Source organism: Neoarius graeffei, chromosome 16 (genome assembly GCF_027579695.1).
Source record: "Neoarius graeffei isolate fNeoGra1 chromosome 16, fNeoGra1.pri, whole genome shotgun sequence".
In the NCBI taxonomy this organism is placed as follows: Eukaryota; Metazoa; Chordata; class Actinopteri; order Siluriformes; family Ariidae; genus Neoarius; species Neoarius graeffei.
The window spans coordinates 12,937,080-12,956,245 of NC_083584.1; the positions used below are offsets into that span (position 1 = coordinate 12,937,080).

Here is a 19,166-nt window from a genome sequence, read left to right on the forward strand (position 1 = left end):
GAGTACACGTATCAATGCAAATTAACACGAAGGGATTTACTAGACCAATTTATATCTGGAACTATTTTCGGCCACAGCACAGGCAAAGCACCGCTGCAGGCGCGAAGACACCACGCAGCACCACAACTTCCGGAAGTTGAGGGTTTTCAGGTGCTGCGTGGTGTCTTTGCGCCTGCAGCGGTGCTTTTTCTGTTTGTTTTTCGCACCATTCTGTGTAAACTCAAGACTGTTGTGTGTGAAAACCCCAGGAGATCAGCAGTTTCTGAAATACTCAAACCAGCAGTCCATCTGGCTCAAACCAACACCCATAACACAGTGAAAGAAAGTCGCACAAAAATTGAAATCAGTTTTTCCCATGGGGCGGCACGGTGGTGTAGTGGTTAGCGCTGTCGCCTCACAGCAAGAAGGTCCTGGGTTCGAGCCCCGTGGCCGGCGAGGGCCTTTCTGTGCGGAGTTTGCATGTTCTCCCCGTGTCCGCGTGGGTTTCCTCCGGGTGCTCCGGTTTCCCCCACAGTCCAAAGACATGCAGGCTAGGTTAACCAGTGACTCTAAATCAGCAGTGGGCAATTATTTTTTCCATGGGGCCACATGAGAAACAGAAAATTTTGTAGAGGGCCGGACCAAAAGGCTGAACTAAATTCTGCATAATATTAATTGTATTTCTTTATCTAACGCAGTAAATAACATTGTTTTTACAAACTGCTAAGACTGGTAGAGTGTGGAAAAAACGAGGTTGCCTTACAAAAAATGTCATTTATTCAAACAAATTTCCCAAAACAATGGTTAACAAAGTGTGAACGTTTGTACCATTTTTTTTTTTTTTTTCCAGTCACATTCACCCCAAAACACAATAAAGACATCACAATATTGTCTTTCTACTCCAAATATCAAGCAAGATACAGGCCATGTTTTGTTGAAAGCCCTGCATTCGGCATCTACCTTTCTTCTTTTTGGGGGCTAAAGTCTTCTTGTGATCTGCTTCCAACAACGGCGATTCGGTGTAGGTATCAGATCTACAGATCGGCTCGGGCTCCGGCGCCTGCTGGTGACGTCACACTATGTGATTGGCTGGACCGTTTGAAGGATGGCGTACAAGTTTGTGGTTGGTCTGGACAAATTACGGAAGTAGTTATCACGGGATTAGGTTTCGTGGGATTTCATGTCACGCGCATTGCGTTTTTGTTGAACACAACTTCAAAATAAAACCAATACACATTCAGTCCATGCATGAGGTAAAATTAGAAAATACGTTTATTTTGTAATTAACCCCGCCGACAGTAGTCGGAGGGGTTATTATTTTCACCTGCATCAGTCTGTGTGTGTATCTGTCTGTCTGTCTGTGTGTCTGCAAGATATCTCAAGAACCAATGGATCGATTTGGACCAAATTTTGTATGTGTTGCCAATCACCCAGGAAGGAAACCATTAAATTTTGGAGGTCAAAGGTCAAGGTCATGGCAGAACTTCGAAATTTTCGCCCAATGTATTTTAATAGGGAAAAGGCGGGGTTTGCACTCGTTAGAGTGTCCCTGTCTAGTTTCTAATTAACCTTACGCCGGCCGGTCAGAATGAACCAAAGGGCCGGATGCGGCCCGCGGGCCGGAAAATGCCCAGGTCTGCTCTAAATTGAGCGTAGGTGTGAATGTGAGTGTGAATGGTTGTCTGTGTCTATGTGTCAGCCCTGTGATGACCTGGCGACTTGTCCAGGGTGTACCCCGCCTTTCGCCCGTAGTCAGCTGGGATAGGCTCCAGCTTGCCTGCGACCCTGTAGAACAGGATAAAGCGGCTACAGATAATGAGATGAGTTTTTCCCATTCTGATGTTTGAACATTAACTGAAGCTCTTGATTTGGAGCTGCATGATTGTTGCTGTCAAGGGAGCTACGGTACATAAAACGGCGGATGGATGGATGGGTGTTCTAATAAAATGGCTGGTGAGTGTATAATTGATGATGATAATTAGTTGTCATGTCAGGGAAAGCACTTGTGTTCACTTTATATGGCTGAATACGTTTCCTTTAAGTTGGTTGGATCTCCCATTTTTATGCCTCCGCCACCGTAAGGTGCAGGAGGCATGATGTTTTCAGGTTGTCCGTCCGTCCATCCCGAAACCTTGTGAACACGATATCTCAAAGGCTAATGAAAGGAATTTCACCAAACTTTCACCATTTGTGCGCTTTGGTACAAACATGAACTGATTTAGATTTTGAGATCAAAAGGTCTAAGGTCACTGTGAGGTCAAATGTCTGTCCGAAAACCTTGTGAACCCAATATCTCCAAGGCTGATACGAGTAATTTCACCAGGTCAAGATTACCGTGAGGTCAAACGTCCATCCCCAAATCACAACTTAATAAGGCGTGTAGTCTACCGGGCGGAGGCATCCCCATCGACGCCGTTGGCATCTCGTTCTATCTATCTATTTTTTTTTTTTTTTTTTCCCCCAGTCAAGTCGAGACCAGGCACCGGCTTTTGCTTCTTCTCCGCAGCCTTGCAAGGTCGAGCACCACCCAAAAAATGTGAATGTTTGTGCTGGAGTCTGTACAGAGAATAACAATGAACATCCTCCTACACACACACACACACGCGCGCACCTCAAACTGCCCGACACAGGCACCCCATTGTTCCTACCAGAGTGAGAGAGGCACCCAGGCATGGAGCCGCACTCATTTGGATGCTCGCTACAAGCTTAATATGCAGTGGCAGTCACTGCCATACTGTCTCTCAATGCATTCTGTCTTTTGTTAGAGATGTTTTATATAAAATATATTTAAGATGTATCGTCTCCATCTCTCTCGCTCTCCTTTCTCTCAGTTTCCAATTCACCCCCTCATCTGGCCCCAGAGCTGGAGCAGGCACGGCCGCAGACCAGCGGTGAGGAAGAGCTACAGCTGCAGCTGGCGTTGGCCATGAGCCGAGAGGAGACCGAGAAGGTGAGGATCACGTACAGAGCTCATACTTTCTCTTTCTGGCTCTGATGCACACGAAGGAAAGAATAAGAACGAAAGATGATCATCCTGGAGCTCAACCTCAAACATCCCAAATGCAAAATCCTGTCTAGCTGCTATGACCTTGTATAAGAATAACTGGCAGGAGAACACCACAGACCTTCAGGCTGCTCTAATAATAATAATAATAATAATAATAATAATAATGAACATTTTCAGAGTAAAGCCACTTTTTTTTTTATGTATTTATTTATTTTTTAAATAAAACCATTACAAACTCAACAGCAAGATTTGAGAATCTGGCTCCTGATAAGACAGATGTTGGACAGCTGCTGCCAAGACACGGTTATGGATTATATCATTGTCAGGATGTTAGTTTCAAACAGTGTTGTTATTATTCAGGGATGAGAGTTTTCGGCGGATTTCCGCTTTTTCTGAGCGAAAATCGATATTATGCCAAATCCGTTGAGATGTTTTTTTTCATTGAGGGGGGGTTGGGGTACGTTCCTTCGTGATACTCAAGCGTACGACGATGTTACATGTTTACATTTTCGCCATCTTTAGTCTTGCTCAGCGGTGAGCAATTATTTTTTCCATGGGGCCGCATGAGAAACAGAAAATTTTGTGGAGGGCCGGACCAAAAGGCTGAACTAAATTCTGCGTAATATTAATTGTATTTCTTTATATAAAGCAGTAAATAACATTGTTTTTACAAGCTGCTAAGACTGGTAAGAGTGTGGAAAAAACGAGGTTGCCTTACAAAAAATGTCATTTATTCAATCAAATTTCCCAAAACAATGGTTAACAAAATGTGAACGTTTGTACCTTTTTTTTTATTTTTTTTTTTCAGTCACATTCAAACACAATAAAGACATCACAATATTGTCTTTCTACTCCAAATATCAAGCAAGATACATCATATTATAATAATGATGCCCACATTTGTAGTTTAATCACCTCATTTGGTGTTTTTTATTTGTTCAGTGAGAGAAATCTAGTCTCTGTTGGTCTTTAACGAGTGCATCAGAGTCAGGTTGAATGTCTGACGTGGAGATGTGAAGCACAGCTGGCAGATGATCATCAGTCCATTCTGTGTAGGAATCAGATCTTTTTTTATTAAATTCAAACATAAACAGAATTATTTTATCTCATCTCATTATCTGTAGCCGCTTTATCCTGTTCTACAGGGTCGCAGGCAAGCTGGAGCCTATCCCAGCTGACTACGGGCGAAAGGCGGGGTACACCCTGGACAAGTCGCCAGGTCATCACAGGGCTGACACATAGACAACCATTCACACTCACATTCACACCTACGCTCAATTTAGAGTCACCAGTTAACCTAACCTGCATGTCTTTGGACTGTGGGGGAAACCGGAGCACCCGGAGGAAACCCACGCGGACACGGGGAGAACATGCAAACTCCGCACAGAAAGGCCCTCGCCGGCCACGGGGCTCGAACCCAGGACCTTCTTGCTGTGAGGCGACAGTGCTAACCACTACACCACCGTGCCGCCCCAGAATCATAAAATCACACCTCCTCTGAAAATATAATCTAAAAAGAAAACTTATCAAATACATATATATATATATATATATATATATATACAATATATGTAAAATGGAAAAAAACGAGGGGTTTATGAAAGGTTAACTTGTGCTATGAATGTGTACAGTATATTTGCATGAGGATTGTTTATATATTCCAGACATTTTTGTAACAAGGACAGTTCATTCTTAAGAGCAGGCCATGAAGGGGGGGATTTGGCATATCGACACTTGTGTATGTAATATTTTGTAAAAAATAATGAGATTATTCACCAAAAAGTAGGAATCAGATCTACAGATCGGCTCGGGCTCCGGCGCCTGCTGGTGACGTCACGCTATGTGATTGGCTGGACCGTTTGAAGGATGACGTACAAGTTTGTGGTTGGTCTGGACAAATTACGGAAGTAGTTATCGCGGGATTAGGTTTCGTGGGATTTCATGTCGCGCGCATTGCGTTTTTGTTGAACACAACTTCAAAATAAAAGCAATGCACATTCAGTCCATGCATGAGGTAAAATTAGAAAATACGTTTATTTTGTAATTTCTAATTAACCTTACGCGGGCCGGTCAGAATGAACCAAAGGGCCGGATGCGGCCCGCGGGCCGTAAAATGCCCAGGTTTGGTCTTGCTAACACTACGTTCAGACTGCAACCTGAAACGACCCATATCCGATTTGTTGTGAAATCCGATTTTTTTGTTAGGCCGTTCACATTACCAATTATATGAGACTTGTATGCGATCTCCAATATGAACGGAAAACGACCCAAAAGTGTCCCGCATGCGCAAATTGACACGTAATAAACACATCTACGTAATATGTAAACAAAAAAAAAGCGCACTCTTCAAGTTTGCAAGTAGAGCATGGAGATGAGGCGAGACCTGGCGATGTGGTTTTTATGGCGGCGGCGGAACTCACACAATAATCTGATTAATGTGGGCAGCAGACTAATGAGACCGAAGGTGTCAAATTACTGGAAATTTCCAGAACAATCTTATAATCTTGTAATACAGGATGGTTTAACATCCAGGTCCCTACCAAATCCACCATTAGCTTGATCAATTCTATAAAAGTCTATTTAAATTCTGAAAACTGTACAAATGTTGTTGTTTTCCACCAAAGAGGCGGGATTAGCCAACGCAGAATAGTGACGTTTGTCTCTTGTTGATGACGCGTAGGTCGCATGAATGCGACCTGTCCGGTAAGACTGCAGTCGCATGTGAAAATATCGGATATGCATCGGAATTAGGACCACATATCCAAGCGGCCTGGGTCGCATGTGAAAAAATCGGATCTGTGTCGTTCAGATTGTCAATAACAAATCGGATACAGGTCGCATATGGGCAAAAAAATCGGATATGGGTCGTTTCAGGGTGCAGTCTGAATGTAGTCTAAGTCTCGCGGTAGAATACGTGTTATCTACAATGTAATTGGCCAAAACGTCGCTGGCGAGAGCATGATAGCCAATCATAACAGTTCTTACAAGAGTGTGGGAGAGAACAAAAGCCAATCATAACAATAACAGTTCTTACAAAAGTACCCGCATCTGTTCTATTTTATCGAAACTTGCACATGTTCATCGTCGCTGCGCTTCAAAAATACGTTTCTCTTTCGTATCGGCTTTTTTACTCAAAATGCCGAATACAATTGACAAGCGAGACGAAGCGAAGGTACGTGAAATCGATGCTGGTATAAAAAACAGAGAGAGGACTGACAAGCTCTTGTCTTTGGCCAAAAAGCTGAAGAAGTCGTCGAAGTGATTAAATGAAAATGAGAAGTGACTGTGAACTGTAAATAATTGTATAAAGTGTACACGGACATTATCCCATAAACTTAGCATTCGTTTGATTTAATACATTGAACATGTATATGATGGTCAGTAAATCTGAATTAATGCTGACAGTTTTGAAAACTTAAATATTTCAAAAGACTTCGAAATCATATGCAGCTAATGAGGACATAGGGTGACTGACCTTTTCTCCCTGAGAAATTTTATTTAATATATGAACATTTTGATAATTAATAAAACTTACGTTTAATGTGAATTGTTTGTCGTTTTTGTTGATCATAAATTATAACCATACGCTTGAATGTAGAATGTGATTTTATTTTGAATTCAAACAATTCTCCTATTGACTTGAAACATATTTTCATGTAAATATTAGTGCTGTCAAGCGATTAAAATATTTAATCGCGATTAATGTCGCGACTGTCATAGTTAACTTGCGATTAATCGCAATTTAATCGCACATTTTTGTCACATGAAAAACCATTGTAATTCTCTTATCAGCATAAAGTGAATGGGCTTGCTCACCGTTCGAACTACGGGGGTACTCGGGGGATCCGAGATCCCCTGAAACAGACATGAGATCCCTTGAAAACATGGTTTGGGAAATGTTGGGGGGTCTCTAAAATATTGGCAAAATGATGTTTATTGACATAGCAACAATGTGTAACGGGAAGCATTTGCATATCCGAAGTGAGCGCGCGATGGAGATCCGGGCTCTGAGACAAGCGCAAGCACCCCCCCCCCCCAGGGAAAAAAAGGGACCCCCCCGAAAATATCGGCATAGTTCGAACACTGGTTGTACCAATGTGTTTTTTTTTTTTTTATTGCAGAGCATAACACGTCTTGTCACAGCCACTGCAAAGTGGGGCTGGAGCCGCTGATGGGAAAACGAAACCTAAGCCGAGCACCGTGGCTCTTCGGGGGAGGGCAGAGGGCTCTGGCTGTGCAGGGCGTGGCATCATGTCACAGAGCGTTAATCTCGCGATAAAAAAATTATCGCCGTTAAAATTGAGTCAAGTTAACGCGTTAATAACGCAACATTTTTGACAGCACTAATAAATATATAAAAAAGACAACAGATTTTTTTATCTACTACAGCTCAGATTGCAGGAAAAGTGTTTTGTAAGGCCTTATTTTTCAAAATTTTCCTGGGGGGGTATCCCTCCCAGACCCCCGGCTTCGGGCGCCATCTTGTTTTCTGCTTTTTTGGTGACCACCCACTCTCATCCCTGATTATTCTCCTACAAGACAGATCACAAACTTAATCCTTTAAGCTAGTGACAATCAAACATCCTGTGTTTTTGTTCTTGTGAGCAATTTATATTTCAATAATCATTCACGGGAGCGTTTACACAACAAATGTGGTATTCATGAAAATCCAGTTAGTCCTGAAAAACATAATTTAATACTTTTCATGCAAATTAACATTTAAATATTATAAAATGCATGTTAGACATTTAATAAGTGGTTAAATTACAAAACATTGTCTACTGCAGCATTTCTCAACCACTGGGCCATCTAGTGGGCCGTGAATTTCTTTCAAGCTACAGTAAATTTTTTATTTTTTTTTTTAAACTCATAGTAGGGTGCAGTTGCTGGGTTGCATCCGATGTCACATCTGCCTCAGTAAGCAACGGTCCCACTACAGCTCACGATGCTTTGCGATGACTTCTCAGTGAAAATGAGGCATTTTGGTGGCGATGCATGGCGATATACACGAGAGCTAAAAGTTGTGGCCACACAGCAGGTGAACACTTGACTGTCACGCCTTCGCATGCTTGAGTCTGGTGTAGCTCGAGCGGAGCGAGCGCGTTGTGTGCACACTTGGGACCCCGGTCATCATGGGAAACACCTGATGCTGATTTGAACGCAATCAGAACCTGCAGATACGGACTTTTTTTTTTTTTTTTTTAAACAGAGGCTTTGCGAAGTATTATCATCAGTCATGTTTATCACGCTGTTTAACCCTTTGGGGTCGAGAGCTTCGCCAGCGAAGCTCGGCAGGTTTAGAATGAGTAGGTCATGTACAGTATTTGGATAAATATCTTCAAGTTTTTTTTTTTATCATACAAGCATGATAAACACATTGACAATCTTTACACTTTCCTATGTGCCCACTGCCAAATAATATAATTTTTAAATGACCTAAATTAGATGAAACATAAAACTTGTCACCGTACTCTGTCACACCAGAGTCGGCGTGCTGAGAGCACAATTCATAAAAGACTGTTCACAGGATAATGGTATGATAATCACTCGTTTGCTTTTCAGGGTTTTTTCTAGAAAAATTTAGTATGAGGGCGCTCACCATGGTGGTGGGGGGTGGTGGTGGGGGTGGTGGTGCCGGTTGTCCGTTCCCCCCCTCCGATGTGCGAAGCCTTTGAAAAATTGAGGCTCCAATGGGACATTCTGAGGCTATCTGAGAGGGAAATTGTAACAAATTGTCAACATTGAAAAAGAGAAGTAATCTTCTTCTGCCCCGGACAGTCTTTGGCTTTCTTCTGTTTCGTGCCGCGGGATGACATCTTTAAATGCCCACGTGTCAACAAAAACAACTCGCGAACTACTTCTGTCCAAAGCTCCCACGCCGGTGGGTGAAAGGTCATTCAGTCTCGAGAAATCTCGCTCTACAAGTCAGCTGACCTTGTATGTAACCCATGTCAAAAAAACTCCGGATCTCCTTCCTTCATGGCGGCTGCCATTTTTTTTTTTTTGTGCCGCAGAGCTGATTCGGTTCAGAGTGCGCGCGGACTCAGCGGAGGCAGTGGTGTGTCGGAGGGAACAGAAGCAGAGATGACGCTTATTTTGCCTCCGGTAAACCAGTCTTCTCTCGTTCAATTACGTGCTGGCATCAAAAGACACCGTTGGTTGTAAATGAACCCAAACTGAGTGGTTGGAGTGTATTTTCATACACAAATGGAGAAATGTTGGCTGAGTGTGTAATTGTGTCGCCCCACTGCAGACCGTTGTCGTTGTTAATTCATAGCATGCTCAGCTGCGTGAATGTGTCATGCACCGAAAATAAGAGATTTACAAGCCAGGAACGCCTCATGATGCAATACTTAAGAAAAGAAAGAAGATTTACTGCCATTTTACTTTGTATTTGAGTAAAGTGAATAAATAAATGGTCTGTGGAAAATAAATTTAATCCTGGGAACTGCGTGCACAGGAGTTTATTTTGTGTTTACTCCCCCGGCTGGCTACTTATTTGTCATGGCTGGCTAGTACGAGCCTTAGTGGAAAGCCCTGGGAATGCGGAAATGTCAAGTTCGATTTTAGATTTACGAACCCGAAAAAAATGTCGAAAAACCGGCGTTAAAAAAAAATTTCATCCGCACAAACGGCACTCACCCGGCCGCTGGACCGGAAACAGAACATTTTTTAATAATGGCCTGAGATTAAGAGTTAATCTGATGGGATTAAGAGTTGGCCGTGGGAGGGGCTTTCACGCTTCTCCTTGAATGGAATGGAAATTTTTCACCCTGCTCATCGAATACCCCTCCCACTACCAACCCTTTAAACCAAAACTATGGGACACATTTTTTTGATGGCTAGTTAATTGTCCAAATCAGTGGCGCAGATTTAAGTTTTTGTGCTTGATACATTCTTAAGACTGAACAGAATCCTCTCAAGTGACCAAAATGGTTCGACAGAATGGATAAGGTCATGTTTTTTCACACATTCCAACACATTCTAAAACTGCCTTTTACAACTCCTTCATTTATGTTTTTTTTTTTTAAAGTACAATCATGACATACAGACTGTAGAGATATTATTGTAGCCGAACTTGTGCTGAATACAAAAAAGTCAGATGACTTTGAAAATACTTTTTAGATTTGTTGAAATTGACGACAAAATCCGGGCATACCAAAATCATTAGCGCCAGAAAATACCCTCAGACCCCAGAGGGTTAAATGCTCTGCTTTATGATTCTGCTTTCCGTTTTGCTTTTGTAAATATGACGCCTGCTGATAAACACTTTTCCTGCACTTAGATCCATCTACCGCCGTCTATCTTGTAGTGTCCTGATCCTCAGATCTCTAACCCAGCCGTATAAAAAGTTGTACTCCTGCATGCTCTTCCAGGTTTCCATCTGTGTGTCCGTGTAGAACGATGTCTGCAGCACCAGGTAGTTTGAGATGTCGGGGAAATCAATGGATGGATAATTTTCCAACTCCTTCTTTTGTTAGCATGTAAGGATCTAATCTAAAGTGGTTTCTATATCCACTTCTTGGTTTTAATAACTTGTTTGTTTGCTGAACACAAACATGGCAATAAGTTCTTGTGTTAACAGACCGGACTCTACTTTTGGATCATTAATCGCTTTTGACTGAGAATGACCCACATGTAGGGTTTCATGTTGGCTTCTGGCGCATCCATACAGTTTTAAATACAATACCTACAATTAAAAACAGTTTGTTTTTATGGCATTTATTTAATTCCTGGACTCCCATCTGTAACAGGGAGTGATGTTGCATCCCATTAAAGGTGCCCTTCCACCAAAAACGTTTAATACTGGCTCTTTTTGAAATACCATAGTTCACTCCGAGTTGCATATGCATGCTGCATGTGAAAATGTAATTCTACTCCCGTTCCCTGTATTAGCTTATGAAAGAAAATAGTCGGAAAAACGAGCGAATCCGAAAAAGCCCTACGAACTTGCGTCACTTCGAAAATTAGTATTCATGGCCTCGCCCACCTTGGCTTGCGACCGCCCACGGGAAGAAAGTTCGGATTTAAGCGTGAGGAGAGATAGCAGAGCCCATCTCGTCAGTAGCTAACGAAGAGGACCTAACAGCAAGCTGAAAACATGTCTGAACAAGTTTGTGCCTGTGTTATTTGTCACAGTAACACATCAACGTTGCATGTTTGGGAAGGCTGGGACCTCCCCTGCGCGAGTTACGAGCGTTCAAAGTCGGGCTGGAGTCAGACAGAAATGAAACCTAAGCGGAGCGCCGTGGCTCGCCTCGGGATGAATTACGTCCCGAGGCGCAGGGCTAGCCCGCCATGGCAATGCTGGTTCGTTGGGGAGAGGGCAGAGGTCGCTGGCTGCCAAGTTTGGGGAGGCTGGGACCTCCCCTGCCCGAGTTACGAGCGTCCAAAGTCGGGCTGGAGCCGCCGACAGAAACGAAACCTAAGCGGAGCAACGTTGCAAGATAGAAGAGCTGTAGAAGAACTGTTTGGAATTTATCTTTGGAACACCACCAGCGAAGTATAATGCAGCGTTAGTACTGTGTTCTGATCATTTCAACCACAGTGACTTTTCAAACTTCGGTGCCTTCAGTAGTGGTTTTGCTTCGAGGTTGTTTTTAATCCCTGGATCTGTACCGTCAAGACGATCGACCACCAGCTCACAAGCTGGAAGTAAAACATGAACTTTTTGTTACAAAATAGCATGTTCATATTCTTCACGGGGCAGCATGGTGGTGTAGTGGTTAGTGCCGTCGCCTCACAGCAAGAAGGTCCGGGTTTGAGCCCCGTGGCCAGCGAGGGCCTTTCTGTGTGGAGTTTGCATGTTCTCCCCGTGTCCGTGTGGGTTTCCTCCGGGTGCTCCGGTTTCCCCCACAGTCCAAAGACATGCAGGTTAGGTTAACTGGTGACTCTAAATTGAGCGTAGGTGTGAATGTGAGTGTGAATGGTTGTCTGTGTCTATGTGTCAGCCCTGTGATGACCTGGCGACTTGTCCAGGGTGTACCCCGCCTTTCACCCGTAGTCAGCTGGGATAGGCTCCAGCTTGCCTGCGACCCTGTAGAACAGGATAAAGTGGCTACAGATAATGAGATGAGATGAGATGAGATATTCTTCACGTTAGCATGCATGACATGGTCACAAGCTCGGCGGGGATGACAGTTTCCCGCTTTTTCTGAGTAAAAAAAAAAGGACCTTTTTTATATTATGCCAAATCTGTTAAGAAATTTTTTTATTAATTTCGGGGGGTTGGGGTATATTCCTTCATGCTGTTCAAACTTTATTAACTCCAATGATGTTTGCACATTATTTCTAAGTCGCCATCTTTAGTCTCGTTTAAATCTCGTTGAACGTGATGTAAAATTCGTGTGATCTACATTGTTATTGGTCAAAACATCGATGTCGAGACCATAATAGCCAATCAAAACAGGTTTTACAAAGACACCCACATCCGCTTGTTCTGACCCACTGGAGGGAGCGTCACACGCCGTTAGCCAATCAGAGGTAACACGTTTACATGTCATGAATATTAATGAGTAAGAGCTGAAATCCTGTCGTTCTCCCGCCACCCACTCCTCCACCAAACTAGAGCAGCCTGAAACAGGAGAACCACAGCATTTTTTTTTTTTCATCAAAACCGGCTCACAGGGCATTCATTCATACTAGAGACCACCGCACGATTAATGAAAAAACGATGCAATGAGACCTTTAATACACGTTACAGTAGGTTATTAGATTCTAATAGAATAGATGAGCCAAAATATTTGGGGATCTTTTTTTAATGGGCCCCGACTTGTTACAAGTACAAATAGGTGGGCCTTAACGCAGAAAAGGTTGAGAACCCCTGGTCTATTGTACGAAATCTACAAAAATTCATGCATAAAACATAAAATATGTAAAGCAAAACACATTTATATTGATTATTGTCTAACTTATGTATCTTTATCGTCATATAAATATTACAGTTGCAAAATCAATTAAAATATTTCAATAAAAGAAACTCAGAATATGATGGAAATATCTCCTAATAAAATATCTCATAATGATACATTAATATGATCGATTGCATGTAACATTCATCCATCAGCAGCCTGAAACAAAAACGTTTTAACCAAAGACTAAAAATGATCAAAATTCTTCTTGTGTCTGATTTCATGAGGAAGAGCGTTAAAAAGTTTAGGCGCTGCAATAGCGACGGCCCCGTCGCCCAGAGTCTTCTTGGTTCTTGCATTAAAAGGTTGAAGAAAGATTTTGCTATTTCTATGTAAAGCGTATGCACGAGGACACATATAAAAAAATAAAAAGTTGGTGCAAGACCATGCGCAGCATTAAAAGTTAGAGTTAATAGCTTAAATTGTACTCTTTCATTCATATCCTGTGAGAGCGCCTGAGTTTGTGTAAATTTATATATAAGGCCATCCTTTAAAAAAAATCCGTTTCCTGTCCACCGGGTGAGCAAAAAAATTTTCAGTCGGGAGGGAGGGATTTTTTTTTTTTACTATATGGATGGATAAGAAATCGCAATGCTGTGTTTGCTTTTTCTTTCAGTACTTTTTTATTACAAAAGCAGACACGTTTAATAAAATGACAGTTTAATCAACTGAAACTTGTACAAAAACTTTAAGTTAGCATTTTAAACGCTGACTGCAACATTTGCAAAACTTTTACAAAGGTACTTAAAATGTCCGACACAAGGACTTTTTGTAGTTCTAAATCGAGCGTTAGGCCTAGTTCGGATGAAATTACACTATTCGGGGATCCCAGACGTCCGCTATTTAGCGGAATTCCGCTATTTTTCTAGCCAAAGTGGTGGTGGTTTTTTTTTTTTTTTAAATCTCTTGTATATCCGTTAAAAATGTTTAAGTAAAATGACCAGCAGAATACGTTCTGATTTGGTTTGCTTGTTTAGTGATGTTTTTGTCAGCTTCGTTTGTTCTCGTTGACATTCGGGAACACTCGGAAGTTAAATTGATGTAAATACCGCGAGACTGTACGCGATAGAACGAGAAAACAATATGGCTGCGCCCATTTGCTAGAAAATGTGTTTTAACTCCGTTCGTGGTTTTGTTTCTAATGCGTTGAACTTAATTCAATATGCAGGGCTGTGAAATTTCCGCGGATTCTGTCGCGAAAAATATCTTCACAAAACGTCTAATTTGCATTAAAAATCATGGGGGGGGGTCTAGTCGGTTTTAATCGCCTTGCACGAGACCAGCGGCTCAATACAGCCAGACTCGCGGAATTTTATGCCAGCTGAGCGTGGAATACGTCTTGACTGCGACTCAGGAGCAGTGTTGCCAGATTGGGTGGTTTCAAGTGCATTTTGGTGGGTTTTGAACATTTTGGGCTGGAAAACGTCAGCAGTATCTGGCAACACTGCTCAGGAGTGCATGACAGAGCTAAAAATAGCTATTGCGTGACCTGGCACCGCGTACGTGAATTTTGTACTTGCAGGGTGCAAGATCAGACATAGTTAAGATGCCATCAAAAAGGAAAGCGAAGGAGGTGTTTGAGAGAGATGCAAAGAGGGCTAGAAAAGAACACACAGACAGACTGAAGGAAAAGATGAAAAAGAACAAGTTTGCAAAACTGAAAGAGATGGTGTTAAAGAAAAGAAAATTAAAAGACTTTCATTAGATGCTGTTTGACAGACTATGAACATTTTGTAAATAGCTTTAATAGAGGAATGCAAATACTATAGAACTAATAACTAATAGCCTTACTGAAAGATGAATTGAAAGAAATAGCTGGGAGTGATGCAAAGAGGAATAGAAGGAGCCAGAAGTAAAAGAAAAGATGTAAATAATATAATATATTAGATAAGAAACATTAGTTTTTTTTAAACTTTTGCTCTGTAGACAAGAGACATTGTGAGAGATTCTTGGAAAAAGCCAGGACATAATACAAGAATTAAGTGTAATTTGGAAGACAACAGGTATCTCTCACTTAAATATTGAGCATGATTTTTCACAAAGTCATTTTGAAAGGCCCATCAAAGTTTTCTTTTATTAACATTTCTTTAAATTGTTATTTACACTTTTTTTTACTTTTATTTTGATTAAGAGATAAAATACACAGGCACTTATTAGATATTTCAAGGTATTTTACATGGATCTTTCATTTTAAAAGAGAAAACTGTTGATCGGTATTTTATATGGCAAAATGAAGACCAAGACTAGTCAAATATTTACTTGTTGAGATCAATTTTTTACTTGCAGGAAATGCTCAGAATACACCATATAACACCTAAAATGGCTTGGTGTCTGGGGCCCTGCGGGCCCCAGACCCTCGGCTTATGCTGGGGGGCTGTGCCCCCCAGACCCCCCCCCTTTTCCTCAGATTTCTTATTTACAATTTCACAGCCCTGAATATGTCGTTGAAAAAAGATATCGTCCATAAAAGAGATAGCGGAACAGTGTCCAGGTTAGAAGAAGTATATATTCTTCAAAGCTACATTTTCATCTAATTTTTATAAATAACTTTTTTTTTTTGCCACTTATGTCATTGATTACAAAATATGCCATCAAATAGATACACATTATTGTTAAATTTTGTTGCTTTTCTATGTTAAATCTATGTAAAAAATGTGTTCTATAATGTGTTCTTTAAATGTTAAAATCTCAACAGCTTCAGGGGGCTTGCAGCCCCCTTGACCCCTGCTGATAGTTTCTTACATTCCTCTATTTTTTTCAATTACTGCTGGGATCCCTGATTATTAAAATGATCACTGAATGATTTGTTTTTCTGAATCTTTCCTATTCTGTTGTTCGCTAGAATACCATTTTGCGATTTCACACTTAAGCAAATGTTTGAAAACTCCGGATCTCCTTCCTTCATGGTGGCTGCCGTTTTTTTGTGCCGCACGGCGCATGCGCAGAGCTGATTCAGTTCTATATTCTGCGCGGAATGCAGGGCTTTCCACAAGCGCCGGCTGCCGGCCACACGATTAAGTCCAGCCGGCTACTTTAATGACTTATTTTTGTAGCCCACAGGCTCTAAATATTAATTTTTGATTTTAATAAAATTAAATGTTTATCTAACAGACTGACAATAATGTCAAACTGAACGGCACTCATTTAAGTTGTGATTCGCGCTGTTTGTACCGATAATAACCACAAATTCCCCGCCGACTCGTTGATCAAGGGAGAGTAACTCATCCGCGGCCCCGACATGCGGTGTGTGCGCGCACTCGGTGGAGGCAGTAGTGTGTCGGGGCTGTCGGAGGGAACAGAAGCAGAGATAACGCTTATTTTGTCTCCGGTAAACCAGTCTTCTCTCGTTCAATTACGTGCTGGCATCAAAAGACACCGTAGGTTGTAAATGAACCCAAACTGAGTGGTTGGAGTGTATTTTCATACATAAATGGAGAAATGTTGGCTGAGTGTGTAATTGTGTCGCCCCACTGCAGACCGTTGTCGTTGTTAATTCATAGCATGCTCAGCTGCGTGAATGTGTCATGCACCGAAAATAAGAGATTTACAAGCCAGGAACGCCTCATGATGCAATACGCAAGAAAAGAAAGAAGATTTACTGCCATTTTACTTTGTATTTGAGTAAAGTGAATAAATAAATGGTCTGTGGAAAATACATTTAATCCTGGGAACTGCATGCACAGGAGTTTATTTTGTGTTTACTCCCCCCAGCTGGCTACTTATTTGTCATGGCTGGCTAGTATGAGCCTTAGTGGAAAGCCCTGGGAATGTGGAAATGTCAAGTTCGATTTTAGATTTACGAACCCGAAAAAATGTCGAAAAACCGGTGTTAAAAAAAAAAAATTCAACCGCACAAACAGCACTCACCCGGCCGGTGGACCGGAAACAGAACATTTTTTAATAATGGCCTGAGGAGACTTGTACATAATATGAATCTTGATTGAAGCTTGAACTCGTATATAACTGGTGACGAGGACTGCAATTGATTATTTATTTATTTTTAAAATCACATGTATTACACAACAATTTAATGAAAAAGAATCCTAACTGAAAGAAAGAAATCCATAAATTCTCACAAATCTAGCTGCTCAATTAGGGAAAAAAGTAATGGTACCCTGTGAAAGGAGGAAGTATGTGTGTGGTAGCAGATGCGCTGCAGTGGCTGAGCTGCGTTACTGGAAGATTTATCGCAGGTTAGGAGGCACGAAATCTTTCATCGTTTTGAAGATTTCCGCTCTCTGTGAGCTTCGCCTTTTACGGCGTTTTGTGGGTGTGGTTAAATCTAAAGCCGCTGTGCTGCGAACGCGGTCGGTAATTTTGTGACGCGTGAAGAAAATCAGCATTAATGAAACTTGTAAATCTTTCAGAATTCTTTTTGATTTTGGACACGAATACAGACAGACAATAGCAGCGTAGGAAGGAATAACTGGTCTCATGAACACAAGGGTGCGCACCAGTCAAGGTGCTAGTTTGCTACCAAGCTGCCTAAACCCCTAGCCCACCCCTCCCCACCCCACCCAATGTGTCCCACGACTCCTAAGAGTGGCCTACATCGAGAAATAAAATGAACCTAAGACAGAAAAATTGGGTAAAGTAATTGGCTAAGATAAAATACAGTAAATAAGCACATAAGTTTAAAAAAAAAAAAAAGAGGGGGGATAAGGGTAATTTTTTAATTAATTTATTTTTTTTGTCGAGGGAGGAGATGATGATGATTAATCATCCTCTGGGTATTCGATAAAGGGCCTCCAGGTCTTGTCGAATGATTTATTTGATTTTGCAAGACAGAATCGAATTTTTTTTTTTTTTCAAGTTCAATATGGTTCAGAACCTCCTTGAGCCAGCTGTGATGTGGGGAGTACATATTTCCACCGGAATAAAATCGGGCACCTTGCCAGTAAGGTTGTAAAGGCCAAGACCTGCCGCTTGGATACAGATGCCCCTTTTCCACCAGGGCTGGTTCGGGGCCAGTGCTTAGTTTGGAACCGGGTTTTCTGTTTCCACTGACAAAGAACTGGCTCTGGGGCCAGAAAAGCCGGTTCCAGGCTAGCACCAACTCTCTGCTGGGCCAGAGGAAAGAACCACTTATGTCAGCGGGGGGGCGGAGTTAAGACCAACAACAATAACAAGACCGCGAAAGATCGCCATTTTTAAGCGACGAGAAGCCGCAGCTGTACAAACGCGAAGTCATCCATTATTATTATTATTGTTGTTGTTGCTGCTGCTGCTTCTTCCGTGTTGTTTTTGCTTCGATATTTGCGCCAAGGTTTATGCAAACGTAGCGACGTAACTGACGTATACAGCGACGTAATGACGTGGCTCCCCTTAGCACCGCGAGCTATGGAAAAGCAAACTGGTTCTCAGCTGGCTCGCAAGTTGAACGAGTTGCGAACCAGCACCAGCACTGGCCCCGAACCAGCCCTGGAACTGATTTGGTGGAAAAGAGGTAAGAGAGGTTAAGAGTTCCAGGTGGCGGAATCCCAAATAGAGCCGTGAGTGGATCAGAGTTAAGAATTGTATTGAATATTATTCCCAGTGGCGGCACGGTGGTGTAGTGGTTAGCGCTGTCGCCTCACAGCAAGAAGGTCCAGGTTCGAGCCCCGTGGCCGGTGAGGGCCTTTCTGTGCGGAGTTTGCATGTTCTCCCCGTGTCCGCGTGGGTTTCCTCCGGGTGCTCCGGTTTCCCCCACAGTCCAAAGACATGCAGGTTAGGTTAACTGGTGACTCTAAATTGAGCGTAGGTGTGAATGTGAGTGTGAATGGTTGTCTGTGTCTATAGGGGTGTTCACACGGCAACTTTTACTCCGGTGTAGCACCGGGGCTGCCCCGGTAGAGCGTTCACACGGTACAAAGTTATAGCGGTGTAGCCCCTGAAAGCTGCTTAAACCGGTGCAAATCTAACCCTGCTCGGGAGGTGGTTTAAGAAATTTACTCCGGAGTAAATGCTAGTTTGCGGGGCAGCACCGATATAAAATGGGCCGTCTGAACGCTACAGGGGTAGACTCGCTACGCGTGAGGAGAGTTGATCACATACGGGCATTGCATAATTTGCATCCTGGTATTTTGCGCTTCCAAAATGGTGAATATCAACAACAACAGAACTACGTGTCTTCCAGTGTTGCCAGATTGGGCAGTTTTAAGTGCATTTTGGCGGATTTGAACATATTTTGGGCTGGAAAACATCAGAAATATCTGGCAACACTGGTGTCTTCATCCACGTTGTTTTCTCGGCGCTTGGTGATGCCATGACAACCGGGAAAAGGAAGTACA

At 42.3% G+C, this 19,166-nt stretch overlaps 1 protein-coding gene across 5 annotated transcripts in view; it reads left to right on the forward strand.

Moving 5' to 3' along the window:
• The window catches only part of epn3a (epsin 3a), a 95,252-nt gene that overhangs the window by 50,821 nt on the left and 25,265 nt on the right, over positions 1–19,166 (forward strand). For all 5 annotated transcript variants that reach the window (XM_060942514.1, XM_060942515.1, XM_060942513.1 and 2 more), the window contains exon 3: positions 2,811–2,929. In XM_060942514.1, coding sequence (XP_060798497.1) covers positions 2,811–2,929 — 119 coding nt within the window. The remainder of the gene's footprint in view (positions 1–2,810; positions 2,930–19,166) is intronic.